The sequence below is a fragment of the Neomonachus schauinslandi genome, chromosome 5 (assembly GCF_002201575.2).
Source record: "Neomonachus schauinslandi chromosome 5, ASM220157v2, whole genome shotgun sequence".
Lineage (NCBI taxonomy): Eukaryota > Metazoa > Chordata > Mammalia > Carnivora > Phocidae > Neomonachus > Neomonachus schauinslandi.
Genome location: NC_058407.1, coordinates 168,773,130 through 168,789,045, shown reverse-complemented (window position 1 = coordinate 168,789,045; position 15,916 = coordinate 168,773,130). Strand labels below are relative to the sequence as shown.

Here is a 15,916-nt window from a genome sequence, read left to right as displayed (position 1 = left end):
ACAGAGGGCAACTTGGCCCAGGGGAAACTGCCAGGCATGGAGTGGGTGCCCCACGACCGTTTGCGGGCCCGAACAGGGCTTGGTTGGGAAGGTTCTAGAGAGTGTGTGCGCGAGGACGCAGGAGCAAGGTCTGGCTTTCCCGGCACGCGCGGCTCCCGGACCCCCAGCTCTGCAGCCTCTGGCGCCTCCTCGGCCGCGGACCGCCGAGGGTTAATGAAAAAGCCCCACGCCCCCTTTGACGGCGCAGAGCCCACCTCGCCGAATTTGAAAAGGCGGCCCTGGTGAGGCGTGGGCGCCCCCCAGAAACTTCCAACTCCTGGCCGGGCTCCGCTCGCTCGCCGGCTGCCTCCCTGTGCTCCCGGCGGGGGCCGCGGGTTCGGTCCGGCCGCGGGTGCACTCCCGCCTGTCCTCCCGCCCGGGCTGCGGGTCCCCGCGGGCGGCCGCGCAAGATGAAGCTGGCTCTCCTCCTGCCCTGGGCGTGCTGCTGCCTCTGCGGGTCGGCGCTGGCCACCGGCTTCCTGTACCCCTTCCCGGCCGCAGCCCTGCAGCAGCACGGCTACCCCGAGCCGGGCGCCGGCTCCCCGGGCAGCGGCTACGGGAGCCGCCGGTGAGTAGCGCGGGGCTGCGGGGCCTGGGGGTGCCGAGCGCTGGGGGTCCGGAGCGGTGGGGGCTGGGGGCTGAAGACCAGGGGGCGGGGGGCGGGGGGCGCCGGGGGGGGGGGGGGGGGGGGGATGGAGGGCTGAGGGGCGGTGGGCTGCGGACGCGGCGTGGTCGGGGACTCGGGGCCTCGGACAGCCGGGGCTGGGGGCGCGGGGCCGAGGGTCCGGAGGTGCGGGGCCCGGACTGCGTGGTCTCTGGCCGCGCCCACCCTCTCTCTTCCTTTCTTTGCTCTCCCAACCTTCCCTCCTTGGGCTCCCGGCTCCGAGTGAGAGTGGCTGAAACCTGCGGCGGGGGCGCGCGGCGGGGGCGCGCGTGGCCCGCTGGGGCTGGGTGGCTCAGTCCCGGGGTGTTTACCCGCTCACGTGGCTCCGCCGCGCTCCCCTGCGCTGCCGCGGCTTTGTGTTGGGGAGCAGGTTCCCGGGTTGCCAAGGCCGAGCGTCCGGGGTCTCCCGCCTCTCCTGCCGGCTGCCCAGGGACACCGGAGGGGCGATTCCGTCCGGTCTTGGGGGCTGAGGCCGCGGAGAAGCCTCGGCTGCGCCTCCCCGGCCACCTGGGGACGTGGAACCCGGCTCGGATCCGAGGGGTCCGCGGTGGGGCGGGAGAAGGAGCGAGGTCACCGAGCCCAAGGTGCCCGGACGCACCGGTGGCCTCTTCCTCTGCCGGCAGGTGGCGCCCTGGCCACCCCCCCACCCCGGGACGGTGTCCTCGCGGCGCGGTGGAATTCCCCCAGAAAACGCGTAAGCACGCGAGGAAAAGTTGCCAAACGCCTCGTTTGCGCGGCTCACTCGAATTTAGCTTTTCCTCATGTAATAATTACAACTCCCGCGGCTGGCATAGCTCTCTAGAGCACACAACGGGCCTTCCTTCGTACCTTCCACGCCTTTTGATCCTAAAACCACTCCAAGGGTACCTATTACAGCATAATCCTTCCTTCAAGTGAGGAAGTTGAGCCCCAGAGGGAGGTCCCCAAGTTTGTGGCAACTCAAGACTGACCTTCTGTCCGCTTTCTCCAAATCCTGAGCTTTCTGCCGCACCGCTCTCCTTATTATTATGGAGGAAGGCAAGAGACAGGTCCCAGTTCTTTCTTCTCCGTGGTACTTATTTACCAAACCCGGGAGAGCTACCAGGATGAATCCTGGCAATGTCTTAGAGCCCCGGGACACAGGGATGTTTTGTGCTGGGCGGGCTGTACGCTCCATGGCTGGGTAAGGCGAGACTCCGAAAAGCCAAAAAGTGCTTCTGGAAAACTTTGCATACAATTTTATTTCCCTCATTTTGTTTGGAAATACTTACCCATGGCTTCGATTCGTATTATTCTCCAAACACCCACAGTAGTGTGGCCTCTGCACGCTTCCATATGAGACGAGTCTGAAAAAATAAACTTTTCAAGTTGTAGGAGGATATGTATAACATGATCTCATTTGTGAAAAAACAAAAACAAAAACATTCTGATTGATGGGCATGTAAATGCGCAGAAATAAAGCTTGTAGGCAAACGTTTCTTGCAGTGACCTGTATGGAGAGAACCGAGGCTGGAGGGGCAGGGGGAGGTGAGGTGGGTGGCCTTCCATTTTCTCCCTCCGTGGACTTGGGTCTTGTTAGCCTCTTTTACCAGGAGCATATATTCATGTATTATTTTTGTAATTAAAAAGTGTGGGAAGGAAAGTCCAAAAAGGCTTCTGCCGTGTGGAACATGCATGCCGGGAAGAGCCAGAGGTGAAGTTCCTGAAGGAAGCGAGTGAATGGGGATGGGCATTCTGGCGTTTGGTAGGCTGGAACTTGGGGGCCACCACAGAAACTTGGAAGGGATTGTTGTAGCATAAATAAAAAGGGGTCCAAACAATTGTGGTAATCTTCCAGAACTCTTTCTACCAGGATGGAAGCCGGGAGAAGGTATAATTAGGTTTAGGGAGGATCTGGATGAATCTGTGGAAAATGGATTCCCAAATAGGATACTGGGAGGTGTTCAGGAGGCTTGGGGCAGGTTCCAGACACTTGAGATTGATGCTCCAGAGCGTAACTGCCATGCACGGCCCAGCATGGCCATTGAAGCCTGGTGTCACACACTCCTGTGTCTCACGAGCGATCAGTCACAGGTGGCCTGTGTCCTTGAAATTCAAAAGCCCCAGAAGCAGAAGGCTTGGAGACAGCGTTTGGCACCGTGCCCTTCACAGCCTTGGCCTCGGCTTTGGCTCCGTATGTGTGTTTACAGTGGCTTGGTCTCAGCCGATGGGCCAAGTGACAGAGCTGTTTCTTGACAAATAGTCCTCCTTTATTTCATGGTATTGGTCCTCTCGGCATCTGAGTTTTGGATGTGGTGTGTGTTCACCTTCGTGTGTGTGCGTGTGCACATGCGTACAAGCCTATGTCCGCCCTTCTGGGTCTGACCTGGGCTGGGGCCACCTTGCCTAACCCACAGTGCTCTGCTTTGGTCCCCTCTGTCAGAAGCCCAGGGTGCACCTCTCTGTTTAAGCTATTTTGGTAAAAAAAAAAAAAAAAAAAAAGGAGGACCCCAGTTCCTCAGAGGGTTGTTCCCAGAAGAACCTAGCGGCCCTGCATACGGGCCACTAATGATTTTTGCCAGCCATAGAGCTGTTCAGGTGCCAAATAAAAGCTGAAGGGAAATGCAGCATTAATTCACCTGCTGGGTTGCACTAGGAACAGAGCCCCCGATCCCCTGCTGCAGTTTCTCCATTCTACCCTAGTAAGCATAATGCATTTGTGAAACTTTAGAGTATACACATTTCCCTCATTTCCCTTTCTTCTAGACTCCTTCCCTCCCACCCTTCTCTGCCACAGATGTTTATGGGGGGGGGGGTCTTGTCTGTTGTCTCCTCCTCACCTCTATCTCCAACCCTAAAGGGGCCAGAGCAGGGTGATCAGGGCACAAGGAGTGAGACCAGACAAGGGTTTCTACGCCTTATCCGTGTTAAGGATAGGTCTCCCAGCGGGAGGAAGGAGAAATTTTATTTTATTTATTTATTTATTTAAAAGATTTTATTTATTTATTTGACAGAGAGAGAACACAAGTAGGCAGAGGAGCAGGCAGAGGGAGAGGGAGAAGCAGGCTTCCCGCGGAGCAGGGAGCCCGATGCGGGACTCGGTCCCAGAACCCTGGGATCATGACCTGAGCTGAAGGCAGCCACTTAACCGACTGAGCCACCCAGGCGCCCAGGAAGGAGAAATTTTAATCCAGATAAATAATAAATTTTTATATTTCATATTAATTTTTGGAGTGGAGGTGTTCTTCTGACTAGGAGAAAACAGAAGAGATGTGGGACCTGCCCAGATTGCAGCAGAGGAAGGAATGAATACGTCCGGAGAGTGGGTTCATGGGGCAGGGGACCAAGGACAAAGCTGTTTTTTGCTTCTCCTCTGAAGAAGAGAGCTCATTCCAGAAACCGCTTACCTTGTGTAGGGTCCGAGGCACGAGAATAAATGGAACCCACACACCGTAGGGCTAAATGTCTATATGTTACGACTCAGGCTAACAGATGGTTCAGTAAGTGGGTTCTGTCCACCAGCCTTGATGAGTGTACCTTCTCAGTGACCTGGAAAGCAGGGTCAATGAGGAATTCATAGATGCCTCAGAATTCTATTCTGGAAAATGGTGGTGGGGGAGGGCTGGCTCTGGCCCACCCTCTACCCACACGGTGAGGGGCTTTGTGCACAGGCTTATGAACCCCTCAAGCTGCACGTCCAGGTTCACTCCACGCCTGTTGGCCTAGAAGTGGGCAGACTAGCTCTGGGGTCTGCCTGGAAGGATGGTCCTAGCTTTAGTGATGCTGATACTAATGAATGAGGAATAGTTCCTCCTTGAACCCTCACCAGCTGGTGGCCTGTTCCATCCTTGTGGCTTCACCTGCATGAACCTGTCATCCTTACCATGCCTCTCGAGGCTGCCCACTCACTCCCCACCCCGCCCCACTCTGCCATTATTCTGGGCACCGGATATCTAGGTGTGTGGTTCACCAATGCCCCACATTACTCTAGGCCTCCCTTTCCCCTCCCCGTCCCCTTAGCCACTATCCTTGGCCTTGTGCCTTGCCAGGCTCTCACTTCCCTGCATGAACCTCCTTGCACCTCAATATGTCGCTATCATAAATTTCATAAATTCTGGACACCGGCTCTGCCATCCCACCCCTCACTCGCCTGGCTGACCCCTCCTTTGTTCACTCCGTCTTCTCTTAGCCGATCTACTTGTCCCATCTTTGTGGCCTTCCGAACTTCAACTTCCTGTCCCCTTGACCTTCTCTCCCAGCTGCCTAGAAAGGCCCCCCACGGGACCCTCCAGCCTCCCGTGGAGGGTCAGGGGGGCTGTGGATCTGCTGTAGCAAAGCCATTGCTCATCAGCAGTGGTGATAGGGTCTGGTTTCCTGCCTCTCTGCCCAGGTACCTGGAGATAGGGCGCTGTACCAGCCAGCCCTGTGACGGTGATGCTGTGGAGCCTGGTCCAGGACCAACGTAGCCACTGTCTGGTGGGGCCCGTTTTAGTTCTATAAGGATCTGCCTTTCTCCTCTGCACGGCTGCCCGATGGACCTTTCTCAGCAGCAACAGAGAGCACTCTCCTCTGGTTGAAGCTCTTTGGTGACCCACCATCTCCTGCATCTGCGTAGCTGACAAGTTTCAGTTTTTAGGTCAGCTCTTAGTGACTGGTAGGAGCCGCCCAGGCCAGTGGGTTAAGAAGGATTCTGAGGTGGAGTCTGGGCTCCGGGAGGTGTACCAATTGAGGGATGTCACTGTGACTGAGGGACAGGAAAGTGGAGGCAAGTGTGATGTATTTACAGCCTTGGCCTTTATGATAAAATCTACTCTCTCCGGCGTCACCTGTAAAGGCTGTCTTTTTTTTTTTTTTTAAAGATTTTATTTATTTATTTGAGCAACAGAGAGTGAGCAAGCAGCAGTGGGGGTGGGGGGAGGTTGGGGAAGGGCAGAGGGAGAAGCAGGCTCCCCGCTGAGCCAGGAGCCCGACGCGGGGCTCGATCTCAGGACGCGGGGCTCGATCTCTGGACCCTGGGATCATGACCTGAGCCGAAGGCAGACACTTAACCGACTGAGCCACCCAGGTGCCCCTAAAGGCCGCCTTTTTAAAGCCCATTATTTGTCCGTTACACCATCTATACCGTATTAGTTATTTCTGTTTCTTTGCATCTGCTGTTTGATTTGTTTGGAATGTCCTCCCATGAGCACCTAGAACACTCTGCTTACCTCTATCTCCAGGTTTCTCAACCTTGGTACCCTTGACGCTGTGGACTGGGTAATCCTTTGTCTTGCAGCCATCCTGTGCATTGCAGGGTGTCCAGCAACATCCCTGGTCTCTCCCCACTAAATACCAGGAGCACACCCTTGCCTCGAACCGAAACAACCAAAAGTGTCTCCAGACACTCCTAGATGTCCCCTAGGGGACCAAATCACACCCACTTGGAACTACCATCTCTATGAACTTGAACATTTGATTTGGGGAACATTTAAAAATACGGCAATTAAATTTTTTTTTCTATGGAATTTGTCAAGCAAAATAAACCCCCATGTACCCTCACTGGGCTTTGTTGCACTTTGCCACACCTATCCTACTCCCCTCTACCCCTTAACACACACACAGTCTGTTTGTGTGGGTGGAGATTTTACCATTTCTTTTTTTTTTAAGTAGGCTCCGTGCCCAACATGGGGCTCGAAATCACGACCCTGAGATCAAGAGTCACACGTTCTATCAGCTGAGCCAGCCAGGCGCCCCTGTGTGGAGCATTTTAAAGCAAATCCCAGACTCCTGTTTATTTTACTTGTAATACTCAGTTCACGCCTGATTCCTCACCAGCATGCCAGGTGTCACTGACTTATGCTCCGTCCTTACTTGTATTATTGTTCCTTATTACTTACTATTGGATCTAAAATCCAATCCACATTCAGATTTTCTCCGGTTGTCCAAAAAGTGTTTCTTTCTTGTTAGTTTGTTCAAATCTGGATCTAAATAAAGTCTGCTTTGGTTCTTGTGCTTTTTTTTTTTTTTCTTAGTCTCTCATGGTGGGAAAGTTCTCTCTCCTTTACGAAAATGTTTTTTTCCCCCAAGCCTTTGACTTGCCGAAGAAGGCCAGTAGTCCTGTAGAATGCCCATGTTCTAGATTGGGCTGATTGCTTCCGAGTGGTGTAATTGAATTGATCCTTTACCCCCTATATTTGTTCTGTATTGGAGATTAGATGTAAAGGTTTGATTACATTTAGGATCTCTTTTTGGGGGGAAGGCAAGAATGCTTCATAGTTGGTCCAGTTTATCACATCATATCATTATCAGGAGGTGTTATGAACTGAATGTTTGGGTCCCCTCAAAATTCTTATGTTGAAGCCCTATCCCCCAATATGATGGCATTTAGACATGGACCTTTGGGAGGTAATTAGGTTTAGTTGAGGTCCTGAGGTTGGGGTCCCCGTGATGGCATTGCTGTCCTTATAAGAAGGGGAAGAGAGACCAGAGCACTCTCCCTCTCCCTCTCTCTCCCTCTTTCTCTCTCTCTCTGCCACGTGAGGACACAGTGAGCAAGTGGCCACCTGTAAGCCAGGAAGAGGGCTCTCACTGGGAACTGAATCTGCTGGCACTTTGACCTTGGACTCTTCAGTTTCTGTATCTGTGAGAAATATCTTTTTAAGCCACCAGTCTATGGTATTTTGTTGTGGGGCCTGGGCTAATATGGGAGGACATGACATTTTTTTTTTTCCTGGAAAGGTGGCTGCTTAACATTCACCAAAACACCACTGTCTACTGGTTTCCTCTTCTCTTCTTTTTGCAATTTATTTGTCGAACAAACTAGGCCTGGTTGAGTTTTCCTCGCTCAAGTTGTTGTTGATTATATCCTCATGGTGCCTGTTAACATGTTCCTCTGTCCTCGGTATTTCCAGAACATTGGAAATTAGAGGTTTGAGTGGATTTGGGTTCCTTCTCCTCCTTCCCCTTATTATTATTTTGGCAAAATTACCTCATTGGACATGTAATATCCTTCCATCAACAGTCATATCAGGAGTCACACAACGCCTGGTAGTTTCTCTTTCTCTTGTGACATCAGTAGGTTTTGATAATCATTGTCTTCATTGCTATTTCATTAAGGGCTGCAAGCTTGTCCTGTTCTAATCCTGACATTTTTTTTAAAGATTTTATTTATTTATTTGAGAAAGAAAGAGAGAGCAGGGAGGAGCAGAGGGGGAGGGAGACTGCATGGAGAACAGAGTTTTTTGAGATTCTTTCATCACGGCCCATTATAAGAAATACCTTTTCTGTGGTGACTGAGTACGCCCATGCATGCGCGCACGCACGTGTACATCTGAAACAAGTTTCACAAAATAATGCTTACTGTTACCATATGTGATACTCGCTTTTTTATTGTATTCTATGGAGTTCATAAAAAAAAGTGCTTGCCAAGACTCAGAAAATTGATTCCACAGCCCCTCTGGGTTAAGACCTGCCTGGGAGACCCTGTGCCCTGGGGGAATGTGGGAGGCTTCTTGCCCCCTGCACCCCCCTCCCGCCCCTTGCGTGCCTGGCTCTCACACCTCTGCTCTAACTCTGAAGTCTCTTGTTGTTTCAGCCTAGCTGAGTGCTTGGTGTGCCCCCTTCTTACCCCAAAGCCCTCCCCCAGACCTTACTCCACTCTCTTTCTTTTTTTAAAAAAATTTTTTTTTAAAGATTTTACTATTTATTTGAGAGAGAGAGAGGGATAGAGCACAAGCAGGGGGAGCAGCAGAGAGAGAAGGAGAAGCAGGCTCCCCGCCGAGCAGGGAGCCCGATGCGGGGCTCGATCCTAGGACCCTGGGATCATGACCTGAGCCGAAGGCAGACGCTTAACCGACTGAGCCACCCAGGCGCCCCTCCACTCTCTTTCTTATGGGGCAGCCACAAAGCCCTTTCCTTCAGGAAGCTTTCCAGGACTGACCTCCCTGCTCTGTGGGCAGCAATCTGTGTCCCTTGGATCTGTAATTGTTTGTGGTTTTCATATTGAGAACTCACTTCCCACTTTCCTTCCCTGCAGATGGAATTATTTCTCCTACCTGTTTACTCCCTAGCATGGCCCCAACCGGCCCACCTGGGATACGGGTGCACAAGCTGACCCTGCCTGCCACCCACTCCTGCCCCTTGGGGATGTGAACTTATCTTGCCAGGCACTTAACCACCTGGACACTGAGCCCAGTAGGTGGGCTGGAGCTGGGGACTCAGATGTGAGGGCCGGGGCCGCTGCCTGGAGACCTGCACACAGGAGGACCTCTGCACGCTCTGGGGAGTGAATGATCACATCTGGGAGGCCTTGTCTCCCTGATCGCAGGTTCTCAGGTGCCTTACCTTAAGGGAGTTACTATTGAGCACCTATTGTATGTATACTTGGTGCTGGCGGCGGCGGTGTGATCGGTGGGGCCTCAGAGACTTGTTGCAGAAGGCAGACCCCTGAGTGAGGGTGGGATTTGCTGCCATGTAGATGTGTGCTAAGTGGTATGAGCAATTGTCTAGGGGAATTTGGGTGTCTCGTGCCTCAGTTTTCTCCTCTGTAAAATGGGGATGATTACAGCATTTACTTCAGAAGGTTCTTCCAAGGCTTAAATGGGTTAATACAGTGCTTAGAAAAACGTGTTGGCAAACACTCTATTTGGCCTGGTGACTGTGCAGTGTGCCCATGTACCTTGCAAAGGTTGGGGTGAAAGCCGTGTTTAGAGGATGGGGTGTTTCACAAACACACTAGGCCGTGGGATCATTTCCTGGGGAGCATTTTGTCCGGCTGGTGTCCTGGACGCCATACAGTGGGAAACGCTGGTTACATGTTTCGAGGACCTCCCAGGGGATCACTTTTGAAGTGGGTTTTGTAGGATGAATGGGAGTTTTCTTGGCAGTGACAGGGGAGGGCGTTTCGGGTGGACGAAACAGCCGTGTCAGGGCTGGGAGGCATGAGCATGGTTATATATGGTTAAGTTGGGTGAGTTCAAGAAGGGCCGGACCCACTGGGCAGGCCGGGCCTTTGGAGCCTGAGTGCAAAGCTGCTTTCTGCCACCCTGAGGAGCCTGGGCTTTATGTCTAGACATGGTCACAGCGGGTCTTGTGCTAACCTTGCTGGTGGGAGGAGAGCCGACTAACAGACAGTGTCGGCACTCCCCGGCCACTTGGTGGACTGCCGATAAGCAGCGGCAGGTTGACCATGACAGGGGCTTCCAGCCCTGCCGAGTGCTTGGGGGATGCTGGGAGCCGGCCGCTTTGCTCCTTGGAACACTGCAAAGACTACAGTGTTTTCTCAGCTTTGAAAAGGCAGCAAAGCACGGTGTTCAGGCACCTTACGTTTTTATAAAATACTTGTATTTTTCCTCCACGGGGTTTTCATGGCATGCAGCCGTGGGCTGGCCCACATTGGGATTTAGTGGCTGCTTGTTGAGTGAATGAATGAACAGAGGCCTTGACCTCTCTCCTTTGGGAAACTGAGGCTGTGGCCTCTGCCCTCGTGTGGTTCTGTCATTGTGAGGGGCCTGGGAGGGTGGTTCTTGTCTGCCCTTTGTCCCCACCAGGTCAGCTCTGAAAGCCGTGTTTAGAGGAGCGATGGAGGTGACCTGCTTGAGGGGGTCCTGCTTCTTCCTTTGAAGTAGAAATGGGTGCAAAAGGGGGACTTTTCCTGAAAACCACACGGAATGGCCTCGATGTAAATATCTGGTGTGACTTTTTCCTGTAGCCCCAGGCTTTTCTGTATCTCCTCTCCCTTCATCTCTCTCTCTCTCTCTCCTCCCCCCCACCCCCAGCTTGTCTGTTATTTTAAAATCCATTCCCAGAGAAACAATTCCTATGGCAATAAGAACACTACTCCAGGCTTCTCTTGGCTTGAACTGGTCCCACACTTCATTGCCGCTTCGAGAGTGTATGAGCTGGACCCCGACCAACTCTGCCTGGGGCAGGGAATGGAGTAACAATAACTAACTGTTAGAGGATTTTCGGGAATCCTGCAGCCGATCCTAAGGAAGTAGACACATGGCACACTGTTCTCCTCCCTGAGGAGTCAAGGGTCCCCGGCCTTTCCTGCCCGGGCTTCCTTTCCTCGCCTCCCAGAAACCAGGGTGTACGAGACCGTACGAGACCACCTTGAAAGGAGCTGGACCCCGTCCAGGTTAATTCTGTAACACTCGGGGTGGGGCGGGGGTGGCGAGGCAGGACTCCCACCTCCTGAGCCTCTCCCCGGCCTCACCCACAGCTGCCTCCAGAGTGCTCTGTGTAGGGGTCAGAGCTGACCACTGACTGCTGACCTCTGCCGGCTCCCCGGGGCCCGCAGTGACCTTGTCCTGCTGGGTGTTAATGGTGGTTGTGAGAAGCAGTTTGGGACGTGCTTGAGGACCAAGCCCAAGCGTTTCCCTAATAAAGAAAGAGAGCGTGAACCCCGGCTCTGGGAGGGGCCCTGACTGAGTCACCTGACCTCTCCTCATCTGTAAAATGGGGATGATGGTCCTATTTACTTCTGGGGCTTACCTGAGCTGATAGTAACAAAGTGCTTAGAGCGATAGCTAGGAAGCACTCTTGGTGACTCATTTCAGTGATAAAGGCTTTCCTGGACTGAGCAGGGCGCCCCTGGGCCTTGCAAAGCTTGGGAAATGTGGTTTCAAGGACATCGAGGCCACCGACTCTTCTACTGGGGAGCATTTGGTTTGGATGGTGTTCCAGATGACACGCTCTGGGAAACGCTGGCCTAGTGGGTCAGAGTTCATGTGTCAGCAGTTTACAGCGCCCTTCGCCCATTGGGAGCCGGTCTTCGGCAATCTCAGCAGGGGCATTACTAGCCTCCCCATGCAGTGGTCCACCCTGGTGCTGCTGGCGACCAGGGAAATGCCGGAGTGAGAGTCCTGTCGTTTCCTGAATCCCAGAGGACCCTGCTGGGGTTTTCAAGGCTTTGAGTGAGGCATGGGGGCCGGTCCACACTCGCGGCCGAACCTCGGCCACTAGGGGCGTGAGCACACGGGGCTGCCCCCAGAACGTGATGGGGGAACAGGTGGGAGGGGCTGGGGGGGACACCCTGAGATGCCCGTGGTGAGGTCAGAGGGCCCCGGAGCGCTGATGAGCTTCCTGTCCCAGAGAGCGAGACCCCGTGTGGCCCCTGGATCAGGGGACGGGGTTTCTTTGGGCCTGTCACGCCCAGCTAGGGGACCCGTTGCCAAGCCGGCACTTCTTCTCCGTGACTTGGTGCCTCCCGAGTAACATGAACCTAATAGGATTGGGTGAGATCAAATGAGGAAGTGTGTTTGTTAGAGATGCAGACTAGGTATTACTCAGCGCGTTCCTGCCCACCGGACACCTTCCACCTCTCTGAGCAAGACTTGGGGGCACCAATGCTTGTGGGAGGATGGATGTTTGCTCCGTGTGTTTGTGTGTGTGTGTGTGTGTGTGTGTTGCTTGGACCCGTGGCTGCAACTGGCAACGCAAACCTTTTACGTCTCTGTTTGCAAGTATCTGGTCCCCCTACGCCCTTCCCTCGTTATGGAAGGGCAGGGAGTGTGCGGCCTTTGCTGAGAAGCCCCCCAGTTCCTGCCACTCGTGAAGCCCAGCAGAGGGTCTTTCCTGCTCCGAGCCACTGCAGAAGGCTTAAGCTTCTGTCTGTCCTGGGGAGCAGGCTCTGGAGCCCGGCCCGCGCGGGCTGTCCGCTGACCCTGCGGGGGTCTCACTGCAGAAGCCTTTGCTCAGAAAGTGGCAGTTTCCTTCTGATTTGGCTCCGGCTGTCTGTGCCCCAGCCGGTTGCCTCTGGCATCTGACATTTTTGTCATTCCTGCTGCCCTGCAAGGGCTTATTTGGGGGAATCAGCACTTTCCTCTTCCTGTGCCTCTGTGAGTGACTTGGCCACACGGCTGCCTCTCTGGATTGGAGAGCTCTCAGCCTGCCCGGGCACCTATTTTCTGCAGGGATGGAAACTGGGGTCTGCAAACGGTTTGCCAGGCTCTTTCTCTCGTGTGTCGCATGGCTGATGATGACAGTTAGCTCGGACCCTGACTCTCCGCATGCAAGGGCTCTGAACATTATGTGCACCTTCCTGGAGAGGCGGCTGTGCTTACCGGAGAGACCCCCTTAATCTGCTCCTTGCTTCTCCGGGTCCTCTGCTCACCCAGCTCCCTGTAACCTCAGGCTGCTTCCTGCTTTTGGCATGTCTGCTTCTCTTGGCCTAGCCAGCTAACTCCTGCTCAAAGCTCGGAGCTCAGCCTAAGCATCACACCTTCCGGGAACCTTTGAGGTCCCCCAAAATCAGGCCAGGCCTTTTAGTTAAATGCCGTTGGAGTTTGCTCTCACACCCAGGAGTTCATGGTAACTCTAAGTCCATCCTCTAATCAATCACTTGGTAATTACCGAAGAGTTGTCTACGTTGAGACTGTTGAGTTTTTTGAGGGCAGGTGTTCTGTCGGTCTTGTTTGGTGTCGTATCTCTAGGTTCTTGGTGAGTCCCTGGGTTACAGAGAGTATCCAGCAAAGGACTAACTGCTTTGCAAGCTGTATTTGTTCTCTACTGCTGTAACAAATGACCGTAAACTCTATGTCATAAAGCAATACAGATTTATTACTGCATGGTTCTTGAGGTCAGAAGTCCGAAATGGGTCTCACTGGGCTGAAAGGGATTCGCAGGACTGGTCCTTCCGGACTCTCCAGGGAAGAATCCATTTCCTTGTTTTTTTCAGCTTCTGGGAGTTACCTGTTCCTTGATGGATGATTTCTTCCTCCATCTTCAAAGGGCACCCTCCAACCTCTCTTCCTAACATCTCCTCTCTTTCTGACTCTGATCCTCCTGCACTCCATCTCATAAGGACCCTTGTGATTCGGTTGGACTCACCTGGATCATCCAGGATCATCTCCCCACCTCAAGACCCTAAGTTTAATCACACCTACAAAGTCCCCTTAACCATGGAAAATAACAGATTCATAGGTTCCAGGGATTAGGATGAGGACATCTTTGCGGGGGGGGGCCTTATTTAGCCCACTACACAAACATAAATGAAAAAAGAAAGGCACATCAGACATTTGGGTTCTTGGAGAGTTGGGTTAACCTTGGATTTCAAACAGTGTTCATACTGAAAGTGGGTTGGAGCCTCAAAAGCCTGTTAAGACTCAGCCTTGCATGAAAGAGCCATGATAAGGGCATGGCCTTCCCACCCAAGTTTTTATGTAGGCTGTGAGGTAGGGATTTAACTTTAGTTTTTCCCCCCAAACCTCTCCTCATGCTTCTAGTGAATAATCCACCTTTTTTTTTTTTTCGTGATTTGAAATACCACTTTTATCATATACTCAATTTCCCTGTATACACAGCCCTTTTTCTGAACTCTTAATCTGATCTGGTGCCCAAACCACACTACTTTAATGACTATATCCTTATTGTATGTCTTGTTAGCTGATAGAGCAGTTCCTCCTTCACTGTTCATCTTTATCAAAATAGTCTTAGCTGTTCTTGTACATTTTTTCTTGGCGGTGAATTTTATAACCATCTTTTCTAGTTCTGTAAAACATGCTGTTGGGATTTTGATCTAGGCTGTGTTGACCTAATGGATTCATAGAATTTGATGTTTATAATATTTTGTGTTTTGGGGCGCCTGGGTGGCTCAGTCGTTAAGCGTCTGCCTTCGGCTCAGGTCATGATCCCAGGGTCCTGGGATTGAGCCCCGCATTGGGCTCTCTGCTCGGCGGGAAGCCTGCTTCACCCTCTTCCATTCCCCCCTGCTTGTGTTCCCTCTCTCGCTGTCAAAAAAAAAAAAAATCTCTATAATATTGGGTGTTTTTTCAGGAACGAGGTATACCGCTCCATTTATCTAGATCTTGTTATATTTATTCTTGGGTGTTTTATAGTTTTTATGGCTATCGTGAATGAGTCTTTTTTGTTCCCTGACTTTTGTAAATGTTTATGTCTGGCAAATAGGAAAGCTGTTGATTTGGGGCGTGTTGGTTTTATATCCAGTTACCTTCATGCGTTAAAAAATATATATATTTTAATGGTCTTTCAGGTGGTTCTCTGAGGTTTTGAAGGTAGAGAGTCCTAGAGTCTCCAGTGTGTGGGTGTCCTTCCACACAAATGTTCCCAGGTAGATGATGTTCCCCCAAAAGCTTAGGTGGCCCAAAGCATTCTTAAGGGAGAGAGAGCAGCATTTCAGACTCTCATAGAGTCACGCACACTAGTCCAGATGTTAGCTGTCCAGTTGCCTCGTATGGCCTGGGGCTAGCTCTGTAGGCCGATTCTGGCCCTTCTGCGCCTGTTGATGTGCTTGTGGAGAAATCACAGGGACAGCTAACACTGAGTCAGTCACGCCTGTGTCCCAGAGAATACAGAGGGTCGAAGTTGCAAGTGCCTGGGATCTTGAGACACAATGCAGCATGGAGTGGCCCGTGGGGTTGGTCGTACTGCATTCTGGATTGTGTGTCTGCCATGTCCTGTCTTGGTTTTGCTTTATTCCTGTGTCACGTACTTGTTCTGCAGCTGGGCTCAGGGTCAAGAACCCCATCCTGGATGGCTTTGTTTGCCGGGGCAAGTAACCCGGGCCTGAGCATAGAATGTGAGCTGAAACAATCCCTTATTGATTCAACAGCAACAGGACCAGTTGGGACACCACTGTGTTTACTTCTCAGGCTCAGCAGTCCAACTCCTTCAGGAGCTCAGGAGCCTAGGGCTGCATTCTAACCGGGGACGAACTGAGGAGTGAACAGGGAGCCCGGGGGACCCTGACGGGGTATGCGGGTCCGGGCAGTTGCAGGAACAAGAGGTTTGGCAGGAAAACTCAGTTTTCAGCCTGGCCATTGGCAGGGAGGCAGTAATACTGGAAATTGTCTGCCTGCTGGCCTGGGGCAGCTGCACGTAGGGACAGCTGTCTCCGCTTTGGACATTGGATCTGCCCTGAGATTAATAACAGAGCCTGGCCACGGCCGTGGGGAGCAGAGAGGGGCTTGGGTTACAGCGCACCAGGAAATTCACCTGCCCTGCTGACAGTGGGTGGGTAGCTTGCAGGATGGATGGGCTCTGGGGGCTGGGGGGTGTCTGGGCAAGACAGCTTACCCCTGGCCAAGCCAAATCCACCCCCACGAGATGCAAGCTGACTCTCCCAAGAGCTGCTTTCTTTCCGCTGGACCCGAAACCAGCAGGAGCTGATCTCCAAGAATTATGTGAAGAGCTGGGAATGGAAACCAAATGTTGGTGTCAGGTAGAGAAAGCCGATGGAAGCCCTCGGCCCAGCAGGCCTGGGAGCGGTGGGGGCCCGGACTCCGGTGGCCCGCCCAGACGTGTAGGTAAAAGGGG

At 52.7% G+C, this 15,916-nt stretch overlaps 1 protein-coding gene across 2 annotated transcripts in view; it reads left to right on the top strand.

Annotated features, from left to right (window-relative positions):
• The first annotated feature begins 449 nt into the window (after positions 1-449).
• Positions 450-15,916, top strand: part of COL26A1 (collagen type XXVI alpha 1 chain) — a 140,583-nt gene continuing 125,116 nt past the window's right edge. For both annotated transcript variants that reach the window (XM_044915153.1, XM_044915152.1), the window contains exon 1: positions 450-607. In XM_044915153.1, coding sequence (XP_044771088.1) covers positions 450-607 — 158 coding nt within the window. The remainder of the gene's footprint in view (positions 608-15,916) is intronic.